The 20950-nt window shown below is 44.1% G+C and overlaps 1 protein-coding gene across 1 annotated transcript in view; it reads right to left on the minus strand.

Moving 5' to 3' along the window:
- The window catches only part of TOP1 (DNA topoisomerase I), a 74111-nt gene extending 57323 nt beyond the window's left edge, over positions 1 to 16788 (minus strand). The window contains exons 1-2 of the mRNA XM_074887958.1: positions 16588 to 16788; positions 15937 to 15961 (exon numbers count right to left, since the gene is read on the minus strand). Coding sequence (XP_074744059.1) covers positions 15937 to 15961; positions 16588 to 16620 — 58 coding nt within the window. The 5' untranslated portion in view covers positions 16621 to 16788. The remainder of the gene's footprint in view (positions 1 to 15936; positions 15962 to 16587) is intronic.
- Positions 16789 to 20950: the final 4162 nt, after the last annotated feature.

Genomic DNA, 20950 nt, shown 5'->3' on the forward strand with positions numbered 1-20950 from the left:
ATTCCACCTTATGCAAAATTCCCATCTGCCTTGACTGAGGCTTATGAAGGGGACAAAAACATTTACTTAATTTGTTTCACGTCTAAAGTCTATTAGAAGAATGCAAGCATAATCCTTGGAAATCAAACTGAACCAATTGCTTCTGGTTACCTCTTCCTCAATTTTAAGAGTAGTCCTTTCTTTACCTATGCAGAAATAACTAGGTGTGAAAAGTTAGCTTTCTTTTTTCAGCTTTTAAATGGCTTCCACCACAGTCACTAAACGAGCTGTTTAAACTGAAGGAAATATGCTGCAGGTGCAGAGTCATCAAAAGTTTGTTTATCACTGTACTTCAAACTCCAAGTGCTTTAACTAATGACTTCCATCATATCTGAGGTTCTGCTCTACAACTAACTGCAACGTGATTACATTCTCTACTTTTCAAGTTTTCTGAACATGAAAACTAACGTTATTAAATATTTTAAGAGGTTAGAAACATGCTCGAAGAGCTGTGAGTGCTACAGAAGCAACCATAGGGATTCAAGACTTTTGTTATTTCTCCTTAAGATAACCCAAAGTGAGAAAAACAAGTTATATAGCTTATTTTCAGGTATATTCCAAATGAAAAATGAAGAAATTATTTTCTTCCACTTGATTATTTGACAGCAGAAATAGTCAAAGGAAACAAGACGAACATCTAAGACTATTTACAATCTGATAATTTATTCCTGAATGATTCAACTCTAAGGCTAGGAAAAACTATTTTTAAAAGTTACTTGGCTGCCAGTTTTATATAGGCTGAGACAAATTTTTAAAAGGTTATTACGATTGTTACTAGAGTCAAAATTAAATCAATACAACTGTTAAAATTTATTAGGAATTTTACATGAAGGACTAATACCACCTTGAAAGCTGTAGCCACTCCAGCTGACTTGGTAGTTTGCTCCCATGCAAACAGCCCAGAGCAGCAGCTGTACTGTTCCCTCCTATCCTCCTCTTCCAAGTATTTCAAGCTTGTGCTAGACAAAATCACTTCTGGGAGCCAAAGTGCCAGCCAGGTACCCAGGAGCAGAAAGCAACGCTCAGACTCTTCAGAGTAAGTTCTGCTTTACCCAAAAGAGCACAGCAGCCCCTGCAGTTTCTGTAACTGCAGTCCCTGAATACATTGAACCTGGCTGAGTTGGCATGCATTTCAGCAACACTATTTTGCAAGTTTTAAAGTGTACTAATGTATTTTTGAAGTTGCATCTGTTTTACAATTAGCAATTACCTTACTTCCTGTACTCCAGTCCCTAGCGGACCAAAAAAAAAATCCCTCTTTTTCCTGTGATCACAACTGCAACCTGTGATTAGCTTCACCTGATACTATCAGCTGTAAAAAGGCACTGATACTGAAACACTGGAGCCTTAAGCTTCCACTAATGCATGGTAGTAGTACTAAGTAAAGCTGTAAATGGGAAAACTACATGATTAGTAGCCCTAATGCCATAAGAAAGCATTAATATGAATAACCTATTCTGAAAATCAGCAAATGACACAAGATAATAAACTTCACATGCCATTCCCAAAACTAAGAAGCTGCATGCTCAAAGGAAGATACTTCTGGAGAAAGAGGTATAATAAAATTTAAAGTTAAGCAGCAGCTCGTAACAGTAGCATTTCTCTTCTGGTGATGGTGTACTAGATACCCCAAATTTGTTGGAGACAATAAAAGCTCAACCTGGCTTCCTAAGGACATTTGTTTGCATCTCGAAGAGATGAAACAGTTCAGTAGTCTCTGCTTAAGGAAGGATCTATGACCAGAACAGTTCAATATAAGTTTTCACAACAAGAGACTTTAAAGTACCAGCTGCCTTGAGATTAAAATACAAAACAAGATACTTTCTGCCACTACAGTCTCTATGACAAGTACTGGAATCTTGTCTCCTAGCACTTTACAGCAAGACAGCTACCCTGATACAGAAGCTGCAATTTTTAAGTGAAAGCAATAACCACAGACAAGTAAAACAAGGAGACAATTTGCTAATACCAAGCATCACATTCTCAGAAAAATCTAACATCTCTACAGTGAAAAGTGTGCAGTTAATGTCAAGTCCAGCATTTGTTCCATCAAAGAGTGCATCAGAAGTTGTTTTATGAACTACATGCACATCTGACATACAAGAGTAATTCTGTTTTGATTAAGTGCAAGGGAAAACTGTAGTCACCAACAGGCAGGAAACATCATTTAATGCAGTGTATGACAACACTTGACAACCTATTTCTGTACTGATGCCTTTTGTAGTACCAATCTCCTCAAGCCATTTGATTTGAATTTAGTTCTATATGTAAATAAACCCATTCAGATCACAGGATTTGGAAAAATCACATACCTGTAGTTAGCAAAGCGCTAACCACACTGCCTAATAATATACTATTTGGATACCTGGCAGTCACAGGGAAGAGACAGTTAAGATTTAAGAAGTAGCTTATGGGATAAAGAAATGAGCAAGTGTCACTGACACTTCCTGACCAAATGACACTGACTTCAGAACATGGAAATAAGAGACCTATGAGAAACCTAGAAATGACACAAATTTGCATTCATTTTTAAGCTTTCAAACACTTCATGCTTAGAAGAAAGCCTTTCCGAATACCAGATCTTGTCTGAACTGAAAACAAGTGGAAAACTTACCTTTCCAGTCTCTGAAGCAACTATAATAAAAATCACCATTATACGTGTTTGTAGTCCATGTACTACAATTCTTTTTAAATACTTTTCTCAGTATTGGGGAAAAACAACTGAAGTGAGGGCTTCTTTGACTCTTGTTCTCCTACAGAGCTAACTGCCAAAGACTAATTCCAGAGCTCTGCTGAGATGAAACTGTTAATACACACAAAAAGACACTATAAAAACCGAGCTTCATTAAAAAAAAAAAAATCAAATAGCATATTTATTTCAACTCCATTCAAAAAGTAAGTATTTGCCATGTGCAAGTCGGTAGACCTCTTCCCTAGGACCTCGCTATAAAAATGAAACTGAGAAGTGTTCCCTTCCCCAGCTCAATGGCCCTCCCAAAACACAAACACACTGATGTTATGCAAAGAGGACCCCTTAAACTACACACTAGAGAGTTCCATTTGGATTTAAGGTTTCTTAGTCTGGATGAGAGTCCGAGCATGATGCTCCCGTGCCTGTGTGGATGGGTGGGGTATTTACAAAAAGGGAGAAAAAACACAAGAACTTAAATTAAAAACAAAATAATTCTGACATTAATAATGAGGCTCACATCTGTTTTGAACACTATTTCATGTTCTTGTGAAATACAGCTACAGGGGACTTATTTCACAAAACAATGTTCCACAGCTTCATTCTCTATAAAGAAATCCCTTTAAAAAAATGCACACAACTTCAATACACAGACTTTGTAAACTTCCCAATCCTTCAGAAAGGTGGCCAGGGCCTCAGTATTGTTTCTCATTCTAGCCAAGGACACTGACGAGTGATAGGCAAAGCCTGAGCACAGATCAGCTCCTAGGAGATCTAATCCCCCCTCTGAACTAGCTATCAACACCAAATGTAACCTGCTCGCTAAACTCCATGCAGACCAGATTCAGTTGGGTGTGCAAAGACAGCACAGCACCAGCAGCTTTGAAGAAAAAAAAACCAAAACCAAACTGTCAGATTCCTGAAAGAGGCAAATATCATACCGGATGAGCGCTGTAAGAGAGGCCTACTCATGAACACAGAGAAAGACAGAATGTTTTAACTCAGGCTGTGGTTCAACAAGAAATTAACTTCTTCCTCCACGCAGATGAGCTCACACTTCGACAGTGACGGACAGTGAAACCATAAACTGAAGATTATGCATCACTGGACAAGAGTCTCAACAACAGGGCTGGGCAGGAGGGAAGGGGCAGACATGTTAGATCCAGGAAGCAACGCCTAAAAAGGCTGAAGAAGGACAGCTTTACACCTTCATTTATGAAATAAGAAACTGATGGACTCATCAAGTGCTTCTGCCTTTTACCTAGAATTCAATTTAAGAATTAAATGACTGGGATAGCCAGCTTACTGCTAGCTGCAGTCTCCATCCACTGCAAGGCAAGCTACGGACTGGGGCAAACAAAACTACACTATGCCGTGCTCTCCCAAGACCACGTGCTGACAGCTAAAGAAGCCAAGCATAGAGCATCAAGTGCCAAGCTGTACTTTCCTCTTTGTATCTATATGGTTAGAACAGTCTAAAATCTAGAAAAAAGTTTTCTTCAGATACAAGTGATGCTGAATAAGCCTATTCGATGACAAAAGAAAAGCATTGTTTATGACAGCTACTAAACTCCAGAGAGCAGCATATCTTAAATTGGAAGACTGTATCTACTCATAAAAACAGGTATTTCAAGGACAGCTTGCTTATGCTTCCCTAATGAAGTGCAGGTGACATACACAGCTATGATATTATGACTCAGACAAGATGCTAGCTCCTCTGAGAGGCTTCCTGGCTTTGGAGTAGAAAGAACACAGGAGGATAAAAGAAAGCAAAAGTGAAAAAGGCTCTTGAAAAATGAACGTTACCCACATCCACGTCCAAAGGTATCTGGACAGCTGGAGAGATGTCCCAGTCTGCTGGAGCAAGACAAAGTAACCCAAACACCTACAGAGCTCCAGTATGACCACTTGCAAATACCAGACTTAACAGCACTGATATCCTGACTCTGATTTGTGTCAGTGTTTGTTTACTAAAAAGATGGATCAAGATGACACCTACTACTGGGCAACACTGCAGAAGTTAATTAAGGTCACTGTTGTTAAGCATTGATCTCTTGCATCGTATTTGTGTTTACATGAACCTACTGCCCCTGGATCTGGCAATTTACACTTGTGTACTGAAACACAGCTTGCACCTTACTTTTTGTACTGTCAGAAAGCACTCAAGACATTTCGCTCTTTATGTCTGAGGTGCACTGATACCAAACTGAAGGAGCCTAATCTTCAGGCAAAACCAATGCTAAAAACTAAGCGTTGAGAGGAAATACCAGTAAGGAAAGCTTACTCTGATCCACACACAAAGGGGTTTCCTGTGCACAAGAAGCATACAGCACATTTTAACAGCCTCAATGACATGCTCGGTCCTCCAAAGAAGAGCAGGCAGCTTTTTATTCCCCATCTGGTGGTCATTAACTCTAGAATACAAACCTCAGAGTACGTCACTAGTACTACTCCATCCCTCCATTTTGTACATGCTGGTTGTGTTGCAATGAATCATACCCTCACATGGATCTCCAAAGAGCTCCTGCTTCCAGCTTCCCAAAAGGCTAGATTAAAATGGAGAGTGCTTGTCTAACTTGTAAGTGTACCTTCTTAGGCAAGTTAAAACTGGTACCTGCCCATCCCAGCTGTTTTATCTCTCCAATAATTGATCTTACTCACACATTTGCTAGCATTCACAAACTGGCAGAAGACATAATACGCTCTTCCTATTGCTCAAGGCACAGTTAGGAGACACTCACACCAAGGTGGCATGTATGGTGCAAGATTCTAACCTGTAAAATACTCGATCCTAGAACCCTGTACACAGACCAGGAAGCCACTGATCTCCCTACTGTAAATCCACTGATTTCACTAATTGCAAAACCCAGCACGCAAAATTTAGTATTTGTGAAATAATTTAGTAGCACAGAAAAAAATTCATGCTTTAGCTCCTGAGACAAGTTCTGCGTTTAAGAAAAAAATTACAACATATGCTAAAACTGCAGAAGCTCCTTTTTTTTTTTTTTGTACTGCCCTTTGCTAACCACCTCAGACTTCAGCTAGAGAGAAAATTAAAAATCGAAACCAAATGTCCAAGTTGGAATTGAATCTCAGTCATAGCCAGACAGCTTTATATCTATTTCTCTGCTAGAAGAAATCACTCTCACTCTGTTCTTGTTTCTCCACCTCGGAGAAAAGCATAGTAGTCCCTCTTCTTCCACTGTGCTGCCTATTTAAACGATATGGCCTTAGGACAGGTTAACAAGGTGTAGCACAAACGACCTTAATCCCAGCCACAGTGTCCATGTGTAACAATGTCCCCCCCAGTGGTTCCTGCCTTCAGCTTCAAGAGTCTCTCTCCATATTTAACCCTTCAGCTTCACATAGCCTGCCCAGAGCACCAAACAATACAGACCCTGCTAATAGCTGGCAAGACAGTATCACACAAAACCAAAAGATGGAGTAAGAATTGCCAAGGTGCTCATCTCCCCAAGGACAGAAAAAACTCCATCCACTTGCATCCACTGCAGAGCAGATGAAGGAAGACAGCGCTCCTCCCTGCTTATCAGGTCTTCAAACCATCTCACGTCACAAGCTATGTAACAGCGTGTCCCCTGACACCACCTGTACTTTTCTCCTCCTAAAACTCTGCTTACAGACCACAAAAAGAGAAACCTCTTTGTTGTGCTATCCTAACTCCAGAAATCTCTGCATTTCAGTTAGATCACTACATGTTTCTCAATTCTACCTCCAGATACTTAAAAATCTGCTACAGACACTTACCATATTTCATAGGGGGGAAAAAAACCACAGAAGGTGAGAGTCTACATTTCATTTATCCTCTCCCCTAAAAGGTCTTTTTAGGCCAAAACAAGAAACTGCAACCTCCAAGGAAGATGAGCAGCTGTTTTGACAAGTCTGGCCCTTGTTCAAATACTAGAATACAAGCCTTAAGCAGTTATACTTTGCCATCAATAAAAAGTTCAACTGAAGTACACTGCCCTGGCCTTAAAACACAGGTCATCTATTCCATGTTACATACAAAGGAAAAACTACCACACTGTTGTTCAAATTGAAAAGGTGTACAGAATAAAAGTCACAAGCAAAAGAAGAAAAACAGTTCTGGATAACACTCTGCAAGTTCATATTCTCATGTGTCAGAAGCAGTGTTAGGCAATAGAACAGAGTAAATGACAAATGCCAGGAAAAATTAAAAAGCTATCTGTACTCGGGTATTGCTCCATTCTTATTAATTATTTTCTTGACTTTTTACCATGAAGCCACATCTCTGGTCAGTGTCTAAAAAAAAAAAATCTTAAGAATTCTTAAAATTATTCCATTTAGACACTGCCACACATCATGTAGCTGCACCAAACTGACAAGACATTTGTATGGCAACAAGACAACTTCCAAGTCCATGCAATACACACTTAGTGAACTGAGCTCAACACTTCAAAAATTAAAAAGCATTTGGTAAAACTCATTCCAGAGCAGCCAAACAGTGCTCATGCATTAGCCCTCTGGGTTTCAGACAGGACAAACTGTATGCAGGCTTATCCACATAGAACATGAGACCTTGTCTTTCATTTGTTCCCATCATTTATTCCTTAACACAGCAAAATGCTCTACTACCAAGGTCCCAGATTTTTGCTGCAAAAATTAGTAAGACTGTGCAAATCAATGACTGGTATTTCAAAACGATCAGTAAGTAGTAAAAGTCACTAGGATCTTATTTTTAGAAAATAATTGACAAATAGCATTATGGGAGAAAAAGGGACATTTTGAAGAATCAGGACTATGCCTGAATGTAAGAGTGTTTCTCCCCCAAATAAAGTTTTACTATCTCTAAATACTGTGCGTCTGTAAGAGACTATGTCAGCTGTATGCTGCAGCTGATGAGACGTAACAGGCGCTTAGCTAGTACATCCTCACCATGGAGCACGTCTTTAATGGACACAGATATGACCTAGCTGAAGATGAGTTACACAGACCGATCAAAGTATTTTAGTGAAGCTACAAGTACACTCCAAGCTTTCCTAAGGCAGAAATCAATCTCTCTTCAGCCAGGGAAAGATACAGCCAGCTGCAGAATCACTCTGCTGCAGCACTGAATTCCATGAATGTCCATCTGTCTTTAACATGCAACCACCTATGTTGGGCAGAATGATGAAGGAGCAAATCTTCATCTTTTGGTGGGCACCATGAGGCTCAGCACTCTGCAATACTGCTAGAGAAGGAAGTCATTGTCTTTATAACACTCCCTAAAAAACCCCTCCTCTGACGAAGGTATAAGATAAAAATACATACATGCACACCCACACAGCTCACAACTGCACAAAGCATATGGCAAGCTTGTGAGCATGAACAAATACATTCATGTCAAAAATATCGATAAGGAATCCAAAAAGATCTACTGATCAGAAGCTTTGTGGGAAGCAACTTTTGGCTCCAAGACTGACAGAAGCCTTCTAAACAGAATTTCCCAGTGGCCTGATGGTCCCTCTTTACCCTGCAATCATCCCAGTTTCAGAAGTTACTGTCTTCAAACTTAAGAAAGGATTCAAAGTATGTTAGGTGCAGACACAAGTTGTTTTTCTTGATGAGGTATTGTCTGCTAAGGCTGAATGACAAGCACCTACACTAACTTTCCTGCTATGCCTCCTGTATCTGAGCCTGCACTGCCCCCATCCCATCAAGATACGCATTTCAGACATTTTCCAGCCCCCGTCTCCAAAGCTTTCCAAGACAGGAGTAAAGCATGCTCAATGCTGTCCACCCTTGTGACTCCTTCATGTTGGGAACTGCCAGTTTCAAACACACAGCAGCTGTCAGTACAAGTTAATTGTCAAAATTGAACTACTACTGCGACCATCTTCAAGTGAAGCTACTGAGATACAAGTAACAGCAACGAACAAAGGAAACTTCCCCAGGGTGAAGCAACAGTATCAAACAGAGTATTCATGAGAGCTGTCTGGCATCATCTCTTTTGCGCAGAGTACGCTCTTCTAGCAAACAGGCTGTGAGATGATGGAAAACATCACTAGAGCTTTGTGATAACACTAGCAAATTTGTGAGGCAATTCTTATTTGAACCACTGTCCCACTTCTACACATCTTTCCTCATTACAGGACTTTATAACTAGCTATTAATAGGGAACTAATTGCCAAGGTCCCCCACTTCCCCAAAAAGTCTGAGCTCCACCACTTGTGCTGGAGGATCTCACAGAGTATTGTTTGTTGTAAGGACTGGCACAAAACTGTATTTCATATCACCACTCCTGCTGACACAGACTGAGGTTTAACAAAGTCCAAGAATTGTTGATGTTAAGTAGGTGTTACAAAAGAACAAGTTCCACGAAAACTGATTGCAGCTCCATACTCCACTTTCATTCTCAGCGAGTTTGAAGCTCTCACTTGTTCATCAGCTGAGTAGCTACAGAAGTCAAATTTAGAAACCAAATTTCAACTTGAAAATATGCATGTATGTTCACATTTCTAAAGCTAACAGAAATTTTCTACTGCTTTTTATACCTTGCAGGTCACAAGAATACAAAATTAATTTCACCCTTTCTTTTCATGTCACCTCCCAAATGTCCTCTCAATGTGACACCAGAAGATATTACTGCAGTTCACTTTCTAGGATCATTAGTTTAAAAAGCAGGCATTCAAGATGAAAATACTTCTAACTATAAATCTGATTAAATCCACTGGAACCATTTAGTACTTATGTCAGCCAGGACACTTTGAACAAATGCTGTACTAAAAATACTGTAGTCTCATACACGCCAGGAAACCACTACTACAACTTGTTCAGCTGAACGACTAAATAACAGAAGCCTGCAGTAGAAAAGGCGCTCTCTGCTCTGCCCAGAACAGCACCTCAACACTGTATTAATTCCAGTGTTCAACCAGTGACAGACAGTGGAAGCCACCAGAGGCACATGCAGTGGGAGCTCCCCAGAGCAGACAGTCAATAGCAGAGCAAGGACAGCAGTAACTGAGAATACTGTTTAAAAGGAATAATCCTAATGTAGCCGAGAACTGGGTTTTAAACTGATTTTCCAGCTGTTCTTTCAGAAGAGCAGGTCAGCAGCAAACTCACTGCTGAAACAACAGTAGTCCATACCCTTCTCCTGTTCTCTTAACGGGAGGAAGCATTTTGAAATCTAATGATGATACATATTTAAACGCTGACAGTGCTAAACAGCTCAGAACGGACAGTCATGCAGGGAGAAGGTACGGCTGGGCATATTTGTCATACGCTGCTGTCTCAGTCAAATGAAACAGCCCCAGCAAGGTGAGTTGATAAACACCTATTTCTACAACGAATATCCTCTCTCAGATTTGGAAACCTAAGACAGTCCTTCAAAACTGCAGGCAGGAGTGAAATATATAATGCTAAATAGCGTTTTGCTTCCATGTTTTGGAGTGTGAGGTTTTCTATAAAACTTGGGGCAGTTTCTATAAAACTAGCAGCCACAAAGGCAATTCAATTTAATAAGCCAATAAATATTTCTGAATGACTGCATGTCTTACAAGGATATGAGAAATTATATTAGCACAACCAGCTCAAGCAGACTTGAAAGAGAAACTATCCCATCTTGAAAAGCCACAGGAAAAAAAAAAAGTGCACTGATTTCTTATGTTAAATCGTCCTTTTCTTAAATAGTCACTGTATCATTAAAGCCCATCCCTGCAGTCCAGTAACAAAAAAGCAGATACACCGTCAGAGCTCCGCTGATTTTAGCAGAACTACAGCAATTTACAACACCAGTAAGAATCTGACCTGGAGCCTCTCTCTAACAGGGCAGTGGCTTGTGCTATTTCAGCAGGTATTACTTTAACAGGAATCCAGTGAAATCATTAACAGAGGAATTTGAGTCAATGAGATGTTAAGTACTTGCTATAATTACATATTATTGCAGTTTCTGCTGACAGCGCAGCTCAGGAGGTTGGAATTCAATGAACTATCCAACAAATATCTGAAGTCACAGTTGTAAATGAAATTAAATCTGAATTTGTGTTCCATCATGTTTATGAGCTGTGTGCGTAATTTATGTGAAGTCATGTAAAAAAACCCCACTTTTACACCGGTCCCCCCGTTAAAAAATTTTCATGTTTTATAAAGTAAACAAAGCAGCCCTGATAGCATGTTAATAACAGATACCACTTAACACCATAGTAAAAGGAAAAACATCTTATGAAAATCTGCTAGAAGTAGGAAGCACACAGGCCATTAACCCCCGAAACACATCTTCCAGCACATTTAGGTAATTCTGCTGAGTTTTAACAAAACCAAAAGTTGGCCGCAGCTAACAGAAATGCAGTCAACTCCCCACTCCCACAAGACACCCATTAAGTTTTAACCTGAATGCTGAATGTGTCAGAACAATTAACACAACAGACCTCAAGGTCTTTAGCAAAGCCTGTCTGAGGCTACTGCTGGGAAAAGAGATGCAAGCAACTTATGTAGCACATGATATATAAGAGCAGTTTACCAACCATACATTTATTTACATTTCTGAGAAGTGTCATAAATGATCGATTTACTTCAGAGCACCCTCACTTGCAACAATCTGAAGATTCCCTCCAGTAAAGCTACACTTATATTCTACAAGCCCTGCAACAAACTGCTGTGAACATATTTGAAAATCAATGTGAAAACAAAATTAAGAAATTTTGCAGAGATTGATGGCTGATGTTCAATGCTTCTAAAATAAAAAAGCTAAGTGTTTTCAGACTTAAAACTACCCCAAGTACTGTTCTGAGGCTGTGGGCAGCGCTTCTTACAGTGCAGGCTCATCACCCAGCACCGCAGTCTGGAAGTGAAGGCAGCGAGTGACTCAAGGCTTCAGTTGGAAGGAACAAATTACATTCTTCAGGATTTATGTCTCCATGTATCACAAAAAAGGGAAAGGAAATTTTCAGTGGAGATATCAATCTGCACCTAAATACCATTAACTACCTTTTGTATTTTGGATCCCTTGCCAAACATTTGACATTTAAACACACTGGTGACGACATGCTCCCAGGGAACTTAAAAGACAATTTTGCCCTGACGTGCACAAGACACAGACAGAGTACAAGAGTTTACTTTCAGGCTTCCTAACTTCATGAAGTTTGTTTAGTACAGTGGCTTTAACAGCAGCGCTAAGGTACACAGAGCCCTATGTCACAAGTGGCCCTGCTCTCCTTCAAAAAAAACCCTCTCACCCATCCAGAAGGTGCCAACAAAGCAGCAGCAAGGAAGAACAAATCTGGTCTCCAACAGACTGTTTCACAACCATTGAAAAATCTTAAGGATCTCTGTTACGTTGCTTTTCAGTTTGTTAGCATTTAAATCACCCCCACCTTTTACGTGCGCAGCTCTATCACACTTGAAACATGAATTTAATGCAAAACACAAAAACTGCCGTAATTCCTCAACTTGTAAGGCATTTGTTCAGCACTCTTGCTATTTAATTTACATTTCCCTCTTGTTCATTCCCCTTCATATCTTCACCCTGATATATACAGAGGTGCCATATGAGCGTTCAGACCAACATAAAAAGCCTGTGAGTTTTTGATAAGATGCTGCAGCAGCAAGGGCTTCTTTTTCCCCCCCCAAAAAAATTCACTGTTAAAGCAAGCCCCTCCTTCAAGCATGTTTGACTTCAAGAAGCCACCACTATGACGCTGGACAATCAAATTCACACTTGACTCCTGTTACTGTAATCATTACTACAGTGATACTGGCCCCAAACTGCATCTTAGCATAACTGGTCAAATCAACCAGATGAAAAAAAACACTGCTTAGGGTAATGTCTTACTTTCTACACAAAACAGTTCTGGATTTTACACAAGTTCTGATCACAGGCTGATGAACAGCCAAGACACTAACAGCAGTTAGTGGAATTTAGTAGCTTTGGAACACAACTTGATTACTTTGCAAACAAAAGTAATTTTTATCTACTGCACTCTGCAAACACAATGGGAGAACTGAAAGTCAAGATAAATTGCTTTTAGTCTCAACATTGTCCTTCGTAGTAAGAGGTTGTTATGTTCAACCTTAATAACAAAGCTCTTAAAGGCAAAACTCAATAGAATCCAAACAGATCTTGCAACTGAAGTGATCTTCAATTTTACCAAGTGAGGATGATTCCCTCCCCGAATACATAGTTGTGACTCAACATTCACATCTGTGAAGGGGTCATTTTCAGTGACCAAGCTGTACTTGGAAATGACAGTTTTAGACTATGATTTCCCTCCTACAATGCTTAAGACTGCGAGGACGTTACTTGCAAAAAAGGCTCACTGTTCCAGCACAATATTGTTCTCGGGATGGTCTGCAAACAGGCACTGCTAGGACTGAACATGGAAAATTCTTTGCAGCGCGTACCGATACTAAAAATACAGTTAAGGTGAAAAAAATACACACTATGGCCAAATTAAACAGGAGGGAGAATCTGGATATTGAGATGGAATGCAATTACCCAAGTTGGAATTTGCCCAGGACACTCTTTCTTAAGAGTGATCTGTCTATTTAATGACAAGAAATAGAAAGGAACACATATTTACTGCTGGCATCCTCTCTCATACCTAACACTGCCCTGCCATCAATGAAACTGGTGTGTAATCAGATCCAAGTTCTCAGCTACAACCAGGGTGCTCCTTGGTGACCTGCAATGGGCTAGCAGATCCACCTCCACCCACCTTCAGCTGCAACAACTTGTGTGATCACCACCTGAGGTAGTACGTCCATTGACCCAGATATGAACATTAGTAACAACAGGAAGCTTCAAAGTGCTTAAGCTGCTCTATTTACTGATACACTATCCAGAAGCCACCCAAAACATTCTTTATTAACAAAAATGTTTACTGCTGGTACATCCAACATTTAGAATGAGTCAGTACCAGCCCCCAGAAAAACTCCCCTTCTCCCAGATGTAAAGAGGAAAGGCAGCTTAAAAAGACTTTGGTTCTACTGTTAAGCGCTGCCTAACAATAATCAAAGTACAAACCAATTCTAAACATCTGGAAAAAAGAAGTACTTGAGATTCCTACCACCCACTCGTAATCTTTGCCACTAAATAGGATCAAAACAAGAATATAAGAGCTAGAGCCTCACTGCTATGTCTAAATGAGACTCACTGATCTCAGATCCGTGTGTGACAATTCCCGACATAGAAGCGCAAAGAACTCCTGTGTAGAGGAAACAAGACTCGGAGCAAGCAGAGGTGACAGGTTTTGAGGAAGATCAGTCGTGGTCACAAGGTCAGAGAGGACAGTGTCTATTCAGCATTATTCCCTTAACAAGACTAACAGGGTTACACACACCTTTCAACGCTGAAAAGGATTTTGGATTTTAGGGGCCTCTGATCAGTCACAACGATGCTACGTGACTGCCATAAAATAATTACAATAGAAGGAAAAGGATGCCAGTATCCACACTGGTATGAATTTGTTGGGTATGCCTGATTTACCAGGAATTTTTCCATCAAGGTGTCTTAGTTTGAAGTTCTGTATTGAATTCCTCCAACACATGGTAGAAATAAAAACTGGAGGAGTTTTAAGTGCTGTATGCCTAAAAATCTTAAAAGAATAAAACAGCACATGGTCACAATAGAGGAGAAAAATCCCTCTAAGAGGTTCACGGGAAGCTGGGAGTGGAAAGGTCAAATATGCATCATTTCCCCTATGTAAAGCAGTACAGAACTAAAGCTTACCAGGGAGTACTTTTCCCTAAATAAAGATGATCCTTAAGCAAATATTTCCCAGCATAAGAAAGCTACAAGTATTCAAATACATGCTCACATTTAAGTTGCTTCAAGAGTTACTCCTGCACTTCTTGGGAAATTCACTGCCTCTTTTTTTTCTGTTAAGAATTATTCACAGAGCCTTACTACAGATTCAGAATGGAAATAAAAGTTCAAAAAACTGCATATTCACTACTGCCTGCTCCTATGGCACACACACAATCACATTCTAATGAATTGACAGAAAGAAGGGTGCACGCAAATTAAGATTTGTAAATATTTACACACAGTAGCCTACAAAGCAACCAGGCACATGGACATCATCCAGAAAAGCATGCTAAAAATCAGTACAACTACAGGTCAAGCAGGTAATGTTTTGTCCTCTACCACCTCACCAGTCAGAGGACAGCTCAGAGTTCCTTACACATTCCATACAGTGACAATAACACATAGACACAAAGGTAGGTTGCATGTCCTCAACTCCCCTCCACCCTGCTTGAGCCCTTCAATTTGACACCTACCAACCTGGGGGGGGATTGCAATTAGCTTGCTTCCTAGAAAAATGAACAAACGATCAGAAAAAGTTAGCAGCCATCAGGCTGATTAGAAAAGATAGTATTATACGTGTGTATATATGAATATAAACATATATGTGTGTGTATTCATATATAAATATATACATATATATAAAATTACAGGACTCCTATAATGTTTCTTAACGAAATGAACAGTTAACTTGAAAACTTTCTGAAGTGATGCCTACCTTTCTGGAATTGTCTACACTGTCAGGATTTTTTGTTGTTTGGTTTTTTTTTTTTTTAATGTGGGCTTTTATTTTAATTAAAAAGCCCCACCCAACAAGGTAAAGTTACATCAATTAAATAGCAAGGAATGAAATAAGACGGATCTTAAAATGGATGCAGCAGATTCTTTTAAAGAGCAACATGTTGCAATCACCTTTCATTTTAGGGGAAGGGAGGGATTCCCTGAAAGGAACAGAGACAGGGAGCAGTGGGGGGAGGGAGGCTGCGATAAAAAACGGCTTGGGGATTTATTTTAGTTAAAAACTTTGCTTTCCCCTCCGTTAAGAAGGGGCTGGGGGCCGGGGATCGCCACCCGGTGCCTCTGTAGAAGGCTCCTCACCAGCAGCTCGGGGAGGAGGAGAAGGAGAGAAAGCCACACAGAAGAGAGGAGAAAAAGAAAATGGCGCAGAGACTAAGTCCCGACCGTCGACAAGGCGACTTTCCAGGGAGGAATCGGGGCCCAAAGGGGACCCCGGGAGAGCCGACGGGCTCGGATCGGGGGCCTCCGGTGCCCCCACTACGGGAAGCGGGGGTCGGGGGTGGGCGAGGCCGCCGGGAAAGGGGCGCTTTTGGCAGCTCGATGGGAACAATGGGGCCGGTGAGCGAGGAGCCGGGACTTAGTCTCTGGGACGCCATGTCTGTGCGCGGTCGGCGCGGCGAGGCGAGGGGCGCGCCGGGGCCACACTCACCGTTCGCTCGGAAATCCGCCTCGATCTGCGGGGAGAGCAGACAGGGAGAGACCGTGAAAAACGCCGTCCCGCCGGGGGATTTATTTTTTGGGGGCGGGGGGGAGCGCGCTGGATTTCCCCCCCCTCTTCCTTCATTCTCATTTTTAGGGAAATTAAATATCAAATGAGAAATGACCAGCGCGATGCAGAAGGTGCCCTCCGTGGCGGCTGGGGGAGGGTGAACCGTCCCCCGGCAGCCGCACGGCTCCTGGGGTGACCCCCCCAGAGGGGAGCGAGCTAGGGGAAGGTGGCCAGCCGCCCCCCTCCCCTTCTCGCAGGCAGGGGGTCCCACACGAGTCCCCTCTCCCCCACCGCCCCCCATCTGGGCAGAAACGGGTCCCGGGGCGGGGGGCGCTCGGTGGATGGGTGCTCCCCAGCACGGCGCGGGCGGACAGGCCGAGTTGACAGGGCTCTCCCCAGACGCGTGGGCTACCCCGAGCGGGGGCAGCGGCAGGGCACGTCTCCCCTCACCGAGGTTAAAGGGGGGTGTGGGGTGTGTCAGCCGGGCCCCCAGGGCCGACCCTGACGGGAAGTAAGGACCCCGCAGCCTCGGTGGCGAGGGGCCGGGGTCCCCCGGGAGCGGGCCCCCGCGGGCGGTGAAGGGTCGCTCACCTGGGAATCGTTGTGCAGCTGGTCCCCGCTCATGCCGGAGGTGCGGGAGGCCCGACGGAGCGGAGCAGGAGCAGAGGAGAGCCGAGGAGAGCCGCGCCGAGCCTGGACGCGAGGGAGAGCGCAGCCCCTGGCTCCGCCGCGGTTGTGTAACAGACTAAGTCCTCATTTCGGCGCACTGCGCAGGCGCAATGGGTTTTACCGGCGGGGCGGGGCCAGGGCGACGTTGGGCAGAATGTTGGGGCGGGACCTGGGAAACGGCAGCTCCTAAATTTGCATCAGAGCCACGCCCCCCGCGCGCGAGCCGGCGAGATTTGCATACGGGCCACGCCCCGCCCGCGTGCCCCCTCCGAGCGCAACCCTCCCGCTCGGCCCCTCCCGCGCGCCCGCGCCGGCTCGATTTTTACATATCCGGTCCCGCCTCTTCCTCCCCTTTGTCCAATCGAGCAGCCAGAACCGTCCCTCATTTACATGCTCGGCCCCGCCCCTCCTCTCCCCTCCCCACCGCTGAAGTAACCCGGCGCATTGTGTAAGAACCCGTGCCCCACTGTGCGCGCACTGCGCATGCGCCCCATCCCACCCTGCGGGCCGCCGGCTATATTTGCCTATCAATCCCCGCCCCTCGCCCCGCAGGCCCCGCCCCCGCGCTGCCGGGGGAGCATGGCGGCGCCCTGGCGGTGGGGTGGGCAGCCGTGTGGGGGTGCGTCCCCCCTGCATCGCCGTGATAACCGGCACCGCTACATCGTGAGCACCCTGTGGGGCACTGCAGCCGCTGCTAAAGGAACAGCGGCCTGCTGGATCGCCTTAGGGGCTCTCGGGGCATGCCCGGGGCCTGGCAGGCCTGCCCCCCACCCCCGGGCAGGGTTTAACCGTGAAGGGCAGCTGTGCTGCTCCGGCGCCCGGGTAATGCCAATGCTTACGCATCCAGGTCAATGCCAGGCAGGGCTGCGGTGTGTGGGAGCACGGACGGTGTTGTCTGGGCTGGGCAACTCCACCTGGGTTGTGCCATCCCTCCAGATGGGCTGCTGGTGGGCTTGGGCCTGACGGGCCTTTCTCCTACACCCGCTCTCCACGGGGGGAACTCTGTGAGCTCGGCTGAGTCACGCTCTTACAGAACCCGTGTAAGCACAAATGGCCTGATGTGCAGGTTGATTTTGAGCATTTCGAGCATTTCAAAAAGATGCAGCTGTCAGTTCCCTTTGGCAGGAAAGGAGCCGAGTGTGGTGTGTGTACCTGTCCTGCAGAGAGCCCCAGCGGGTGCCTGACCTCTTGTTACTAGTCTGTCAACCCGACTGCACTGGGCTGAAACGCAGAGGCCGCAGTGACCATGCAGAGAGTACGTTGTGCTAAGCACTGTACCGCTGCCCCAAATCCAGATAAGAGTGATGCTAAGAGAGATGCAGATTGGGCAGGTTTGGGCTGACTTGGCTTGCTAAAAGTCAAGGACAGCAACCGTGCATTGCAAATAAGAGCTTTCTGCTTTAAAAAGGGATCAGCCAGCACGATTTTTCTTCCAGCATAAATAGACCCTTTAATTTTTTTCTCTCATGAGGAAATGGAGGGTAAAAAGGAAACAAAAGCTTTATTTTCTTTTAGCTAATGTGAGCATGAATCACGTACCTCCCTAGAAAAACACCCTCCTGCCCCAACCCAAATCTGAAGACATTTATTTCTGTTCTGCAGCAGCTTTACTAAAGGGGTTTTCTTTTCGATGTACTAAATGGCAGGTTTAGTATGCATGGCTGGTACATGTCTCACAGGACTGCCTCCAGTCTTCTTCTTGGAGCTTCCATCCTGTGCTGCAACACAGACTGTACCTTTCCTCAGCTTCTTTACACAACCAGAGCTTTGATTTGACACTAAAATAATCTGGCGCTGCCAGGCTATCTGAAGATATACATCAAAATGTAAGCAGCGACAGCAGCCACCTATTTGCACTGCATATTTATATCCTGTAAAGGGAAAACTCTGTCACTTTCTTACAGTCTTCAGAAGAGGATCTGAGGACTTCCTTTTTTTACTGAGAGCAGGCAAATATTTCTGGCTCTAGAGCTGTTTATTATGCAAACTGCTTTAGTCACTGTTAGATTTTTAAATATAAACATAATGAAAGGCTGTTTCAGACACCTCTCCTGTTGGAAGCGGTGTTTGCCCCTAGCTCACAAGAATGAGATGAAAGGGGGCTTTGCTCTGGGTTTGAGCCTCTCCTCGCTGCCAGCTGGGGGTGTAGAGGCTGTGTCCCCTGATGTGGGACAGCCTGGAAGCGGTCTGGCACTTCCAGCTTTCAGCATTAGAAATTCCTAAAAGCTCTTTCTTTGAAGCAGCAATTTCACTTTAAATCTTGCATCTCTCTGTCTCCCCCAGAAGCCTTGCTCAGGTGGCTGTGGGCTGCCGCAAGAGAGGGGCCTGCTGCAACCCCCGCCGTGCTGCAGCTGCCACCAGCCCCCTTCAGAGGAAAGGATCACTACCTCTTCTAGCAGCTGCCATCTTCACAGGCATTTGCAGGCACACGTCTGGTTGCAAAACAGAGCCTCCGAACTGGCACATGAGAGGCTCAGCACTGCGCTGTCTGCAGGTCTGCCGATAGCCAGCTAGGAGAGCTCTGAATGTCACCAGAGCTGCCGGGTTTGTTAGCTCAGGCCCTAATAACGACCACTCCCATGGCAGTGGTGCCGGATCCATTACTGACAAGCAAAACCTTGGGCCACAGCTGTGAAATACCACTCATATGGTGAAGGAAACCTCCAGCTGAGACATCCATACCCGAACCAGGCAGAAGTGGCTCCCAAGGATCACTTCCCATCGGCTGCATTTCATGTCCAGTCTCCCATAGGGTTAGCTTGGGGCCTGAGTGGAGCCTGTGAGGAGCCTCTGCTCCGCTGTTAGATCCCAAGAGACAGGGAGATATACAACTTGTTCAAAAGTGTATTGAACTGTAACACCTGTGGGGCCACATCTGTTGCAACAAGCTGTATGATAAAAAACCCATCTGATTTCACAGAACCCCCTCCAAACCTATAACCTGCACCATCACGCTCCAGGAGTCTGCATCTCCCTCATTCCCTTCCAAGCTTGCATCCTATGTTGCTGGGGAGGCTCTGCCAAAGGAAGGGAAAGGCCCATACAGGACACCCTTTCATCGGCAGAGGCTGGCAGTGAAGTGGTTAACACGGCTGGACTTGCTTCCCTGGCAAGGCTGTGCACACCCCATCAAGATAAATGGAGGAAGTTCACACCTCTGAGTGCTGTTGTCTCTTCAGGGCTCCCTGGGACTGCAGTACATCACTATCAGGTTAATGTAGCCTAGGTGATTGCTTGCAAAAAGAAACGGCTGGAAACTACGTGTTTAAATTAAATCATAAATCGTCCTGGATATAAAACCTGTAGGAAACCCTCCAATTCCTGATCCTGGTGAATTGTGAGATTTGATTTATTTAGCGTACTCAGGGCTTCTTGCTGTGCTCAGGGTGCCTGTCTTGGGGAAGGGAGGTGGGTGCCTTTTTCCTGACCAGCTTTGCTGTCCTGTATCAGGATGGGATCGTACACCTAGCTCCAGCCTGACGCTGCTCTTGTGCATGGATGAGACCTGTAAACGTGGGAAATCCCTTTGCCAGACCAGGCTGCCGCTGTGCTGTGCCTGCAGGGTGGCTTCGGCCTCCACTTCTGCGCTGCTTCTCTCTGAATGCTGGAGCAGAGAGTTCAGGAGGGCAACAGCTTCCACAGACGCACCTCCCTCTTGCAGCAGTTGGACCAACGGCTCTCAGTCTCTGCAAAGGCTTTGTCAAAAGTGACCCCAAAGTTTGGACAGTGCTCCGTGCAGCAAAAGCAGAACTCCTGCCTTCCCCAAGCATTGCAGCCAGCGTGGACTCCATGGGGTCATGGTGCCCAGGCCAAAACAAGATTGTACTGTCCCAGGCCTAAGAAGCTGAAGATAAATACAAAAGTGAGGCTCTAGGACCAGCACAGGAGATGAAACGTATACATCCAAACCCCTACACCCTCCGTAGCCCTCTTTCCAAGCCATTGCCTTGCTTTTAGCCTCAAGTTGTATGATGCATTTCGAGTTTGAAAGTGAAACAGATTTGGTAATTAAATAAATCCATAACTTAATATTTTTGATTACAATATAAAAGTTGAGGTCTTTGACCCTCTTTCAGAGTGCAGGAAGAACACAGCATTGTCAACTTGTACAATTTTATTAGCAGTCCCACATATCCAAGTTCACTTGTTTTTCCCTGATGTTATTTCATAAGAATCTCTACTGTTAGAGGCAGCAGCAAGTTTCTAGTACTTATGTTTTAGGAAAAAAATACATTTAAAAAAAAAGACTTTAGAATATGAAACAAGTGCATTCTGCTAACGAAGA

Source organism: Strix uralensis, chromosome 18 (assembly GCF_047716275.1).
Source record: "Strix uralensis isolate ZFMK-TIS-50842 chromosome 18, bStrUra1, whole genome shotgun sequence".
Classification (NCBI taxonomy): domain Eukaryota; kingdom Metazoa; phylum Chordata; class Aves; order Strigiformes; family Strigidae; genus Strix; species Strix uralensis.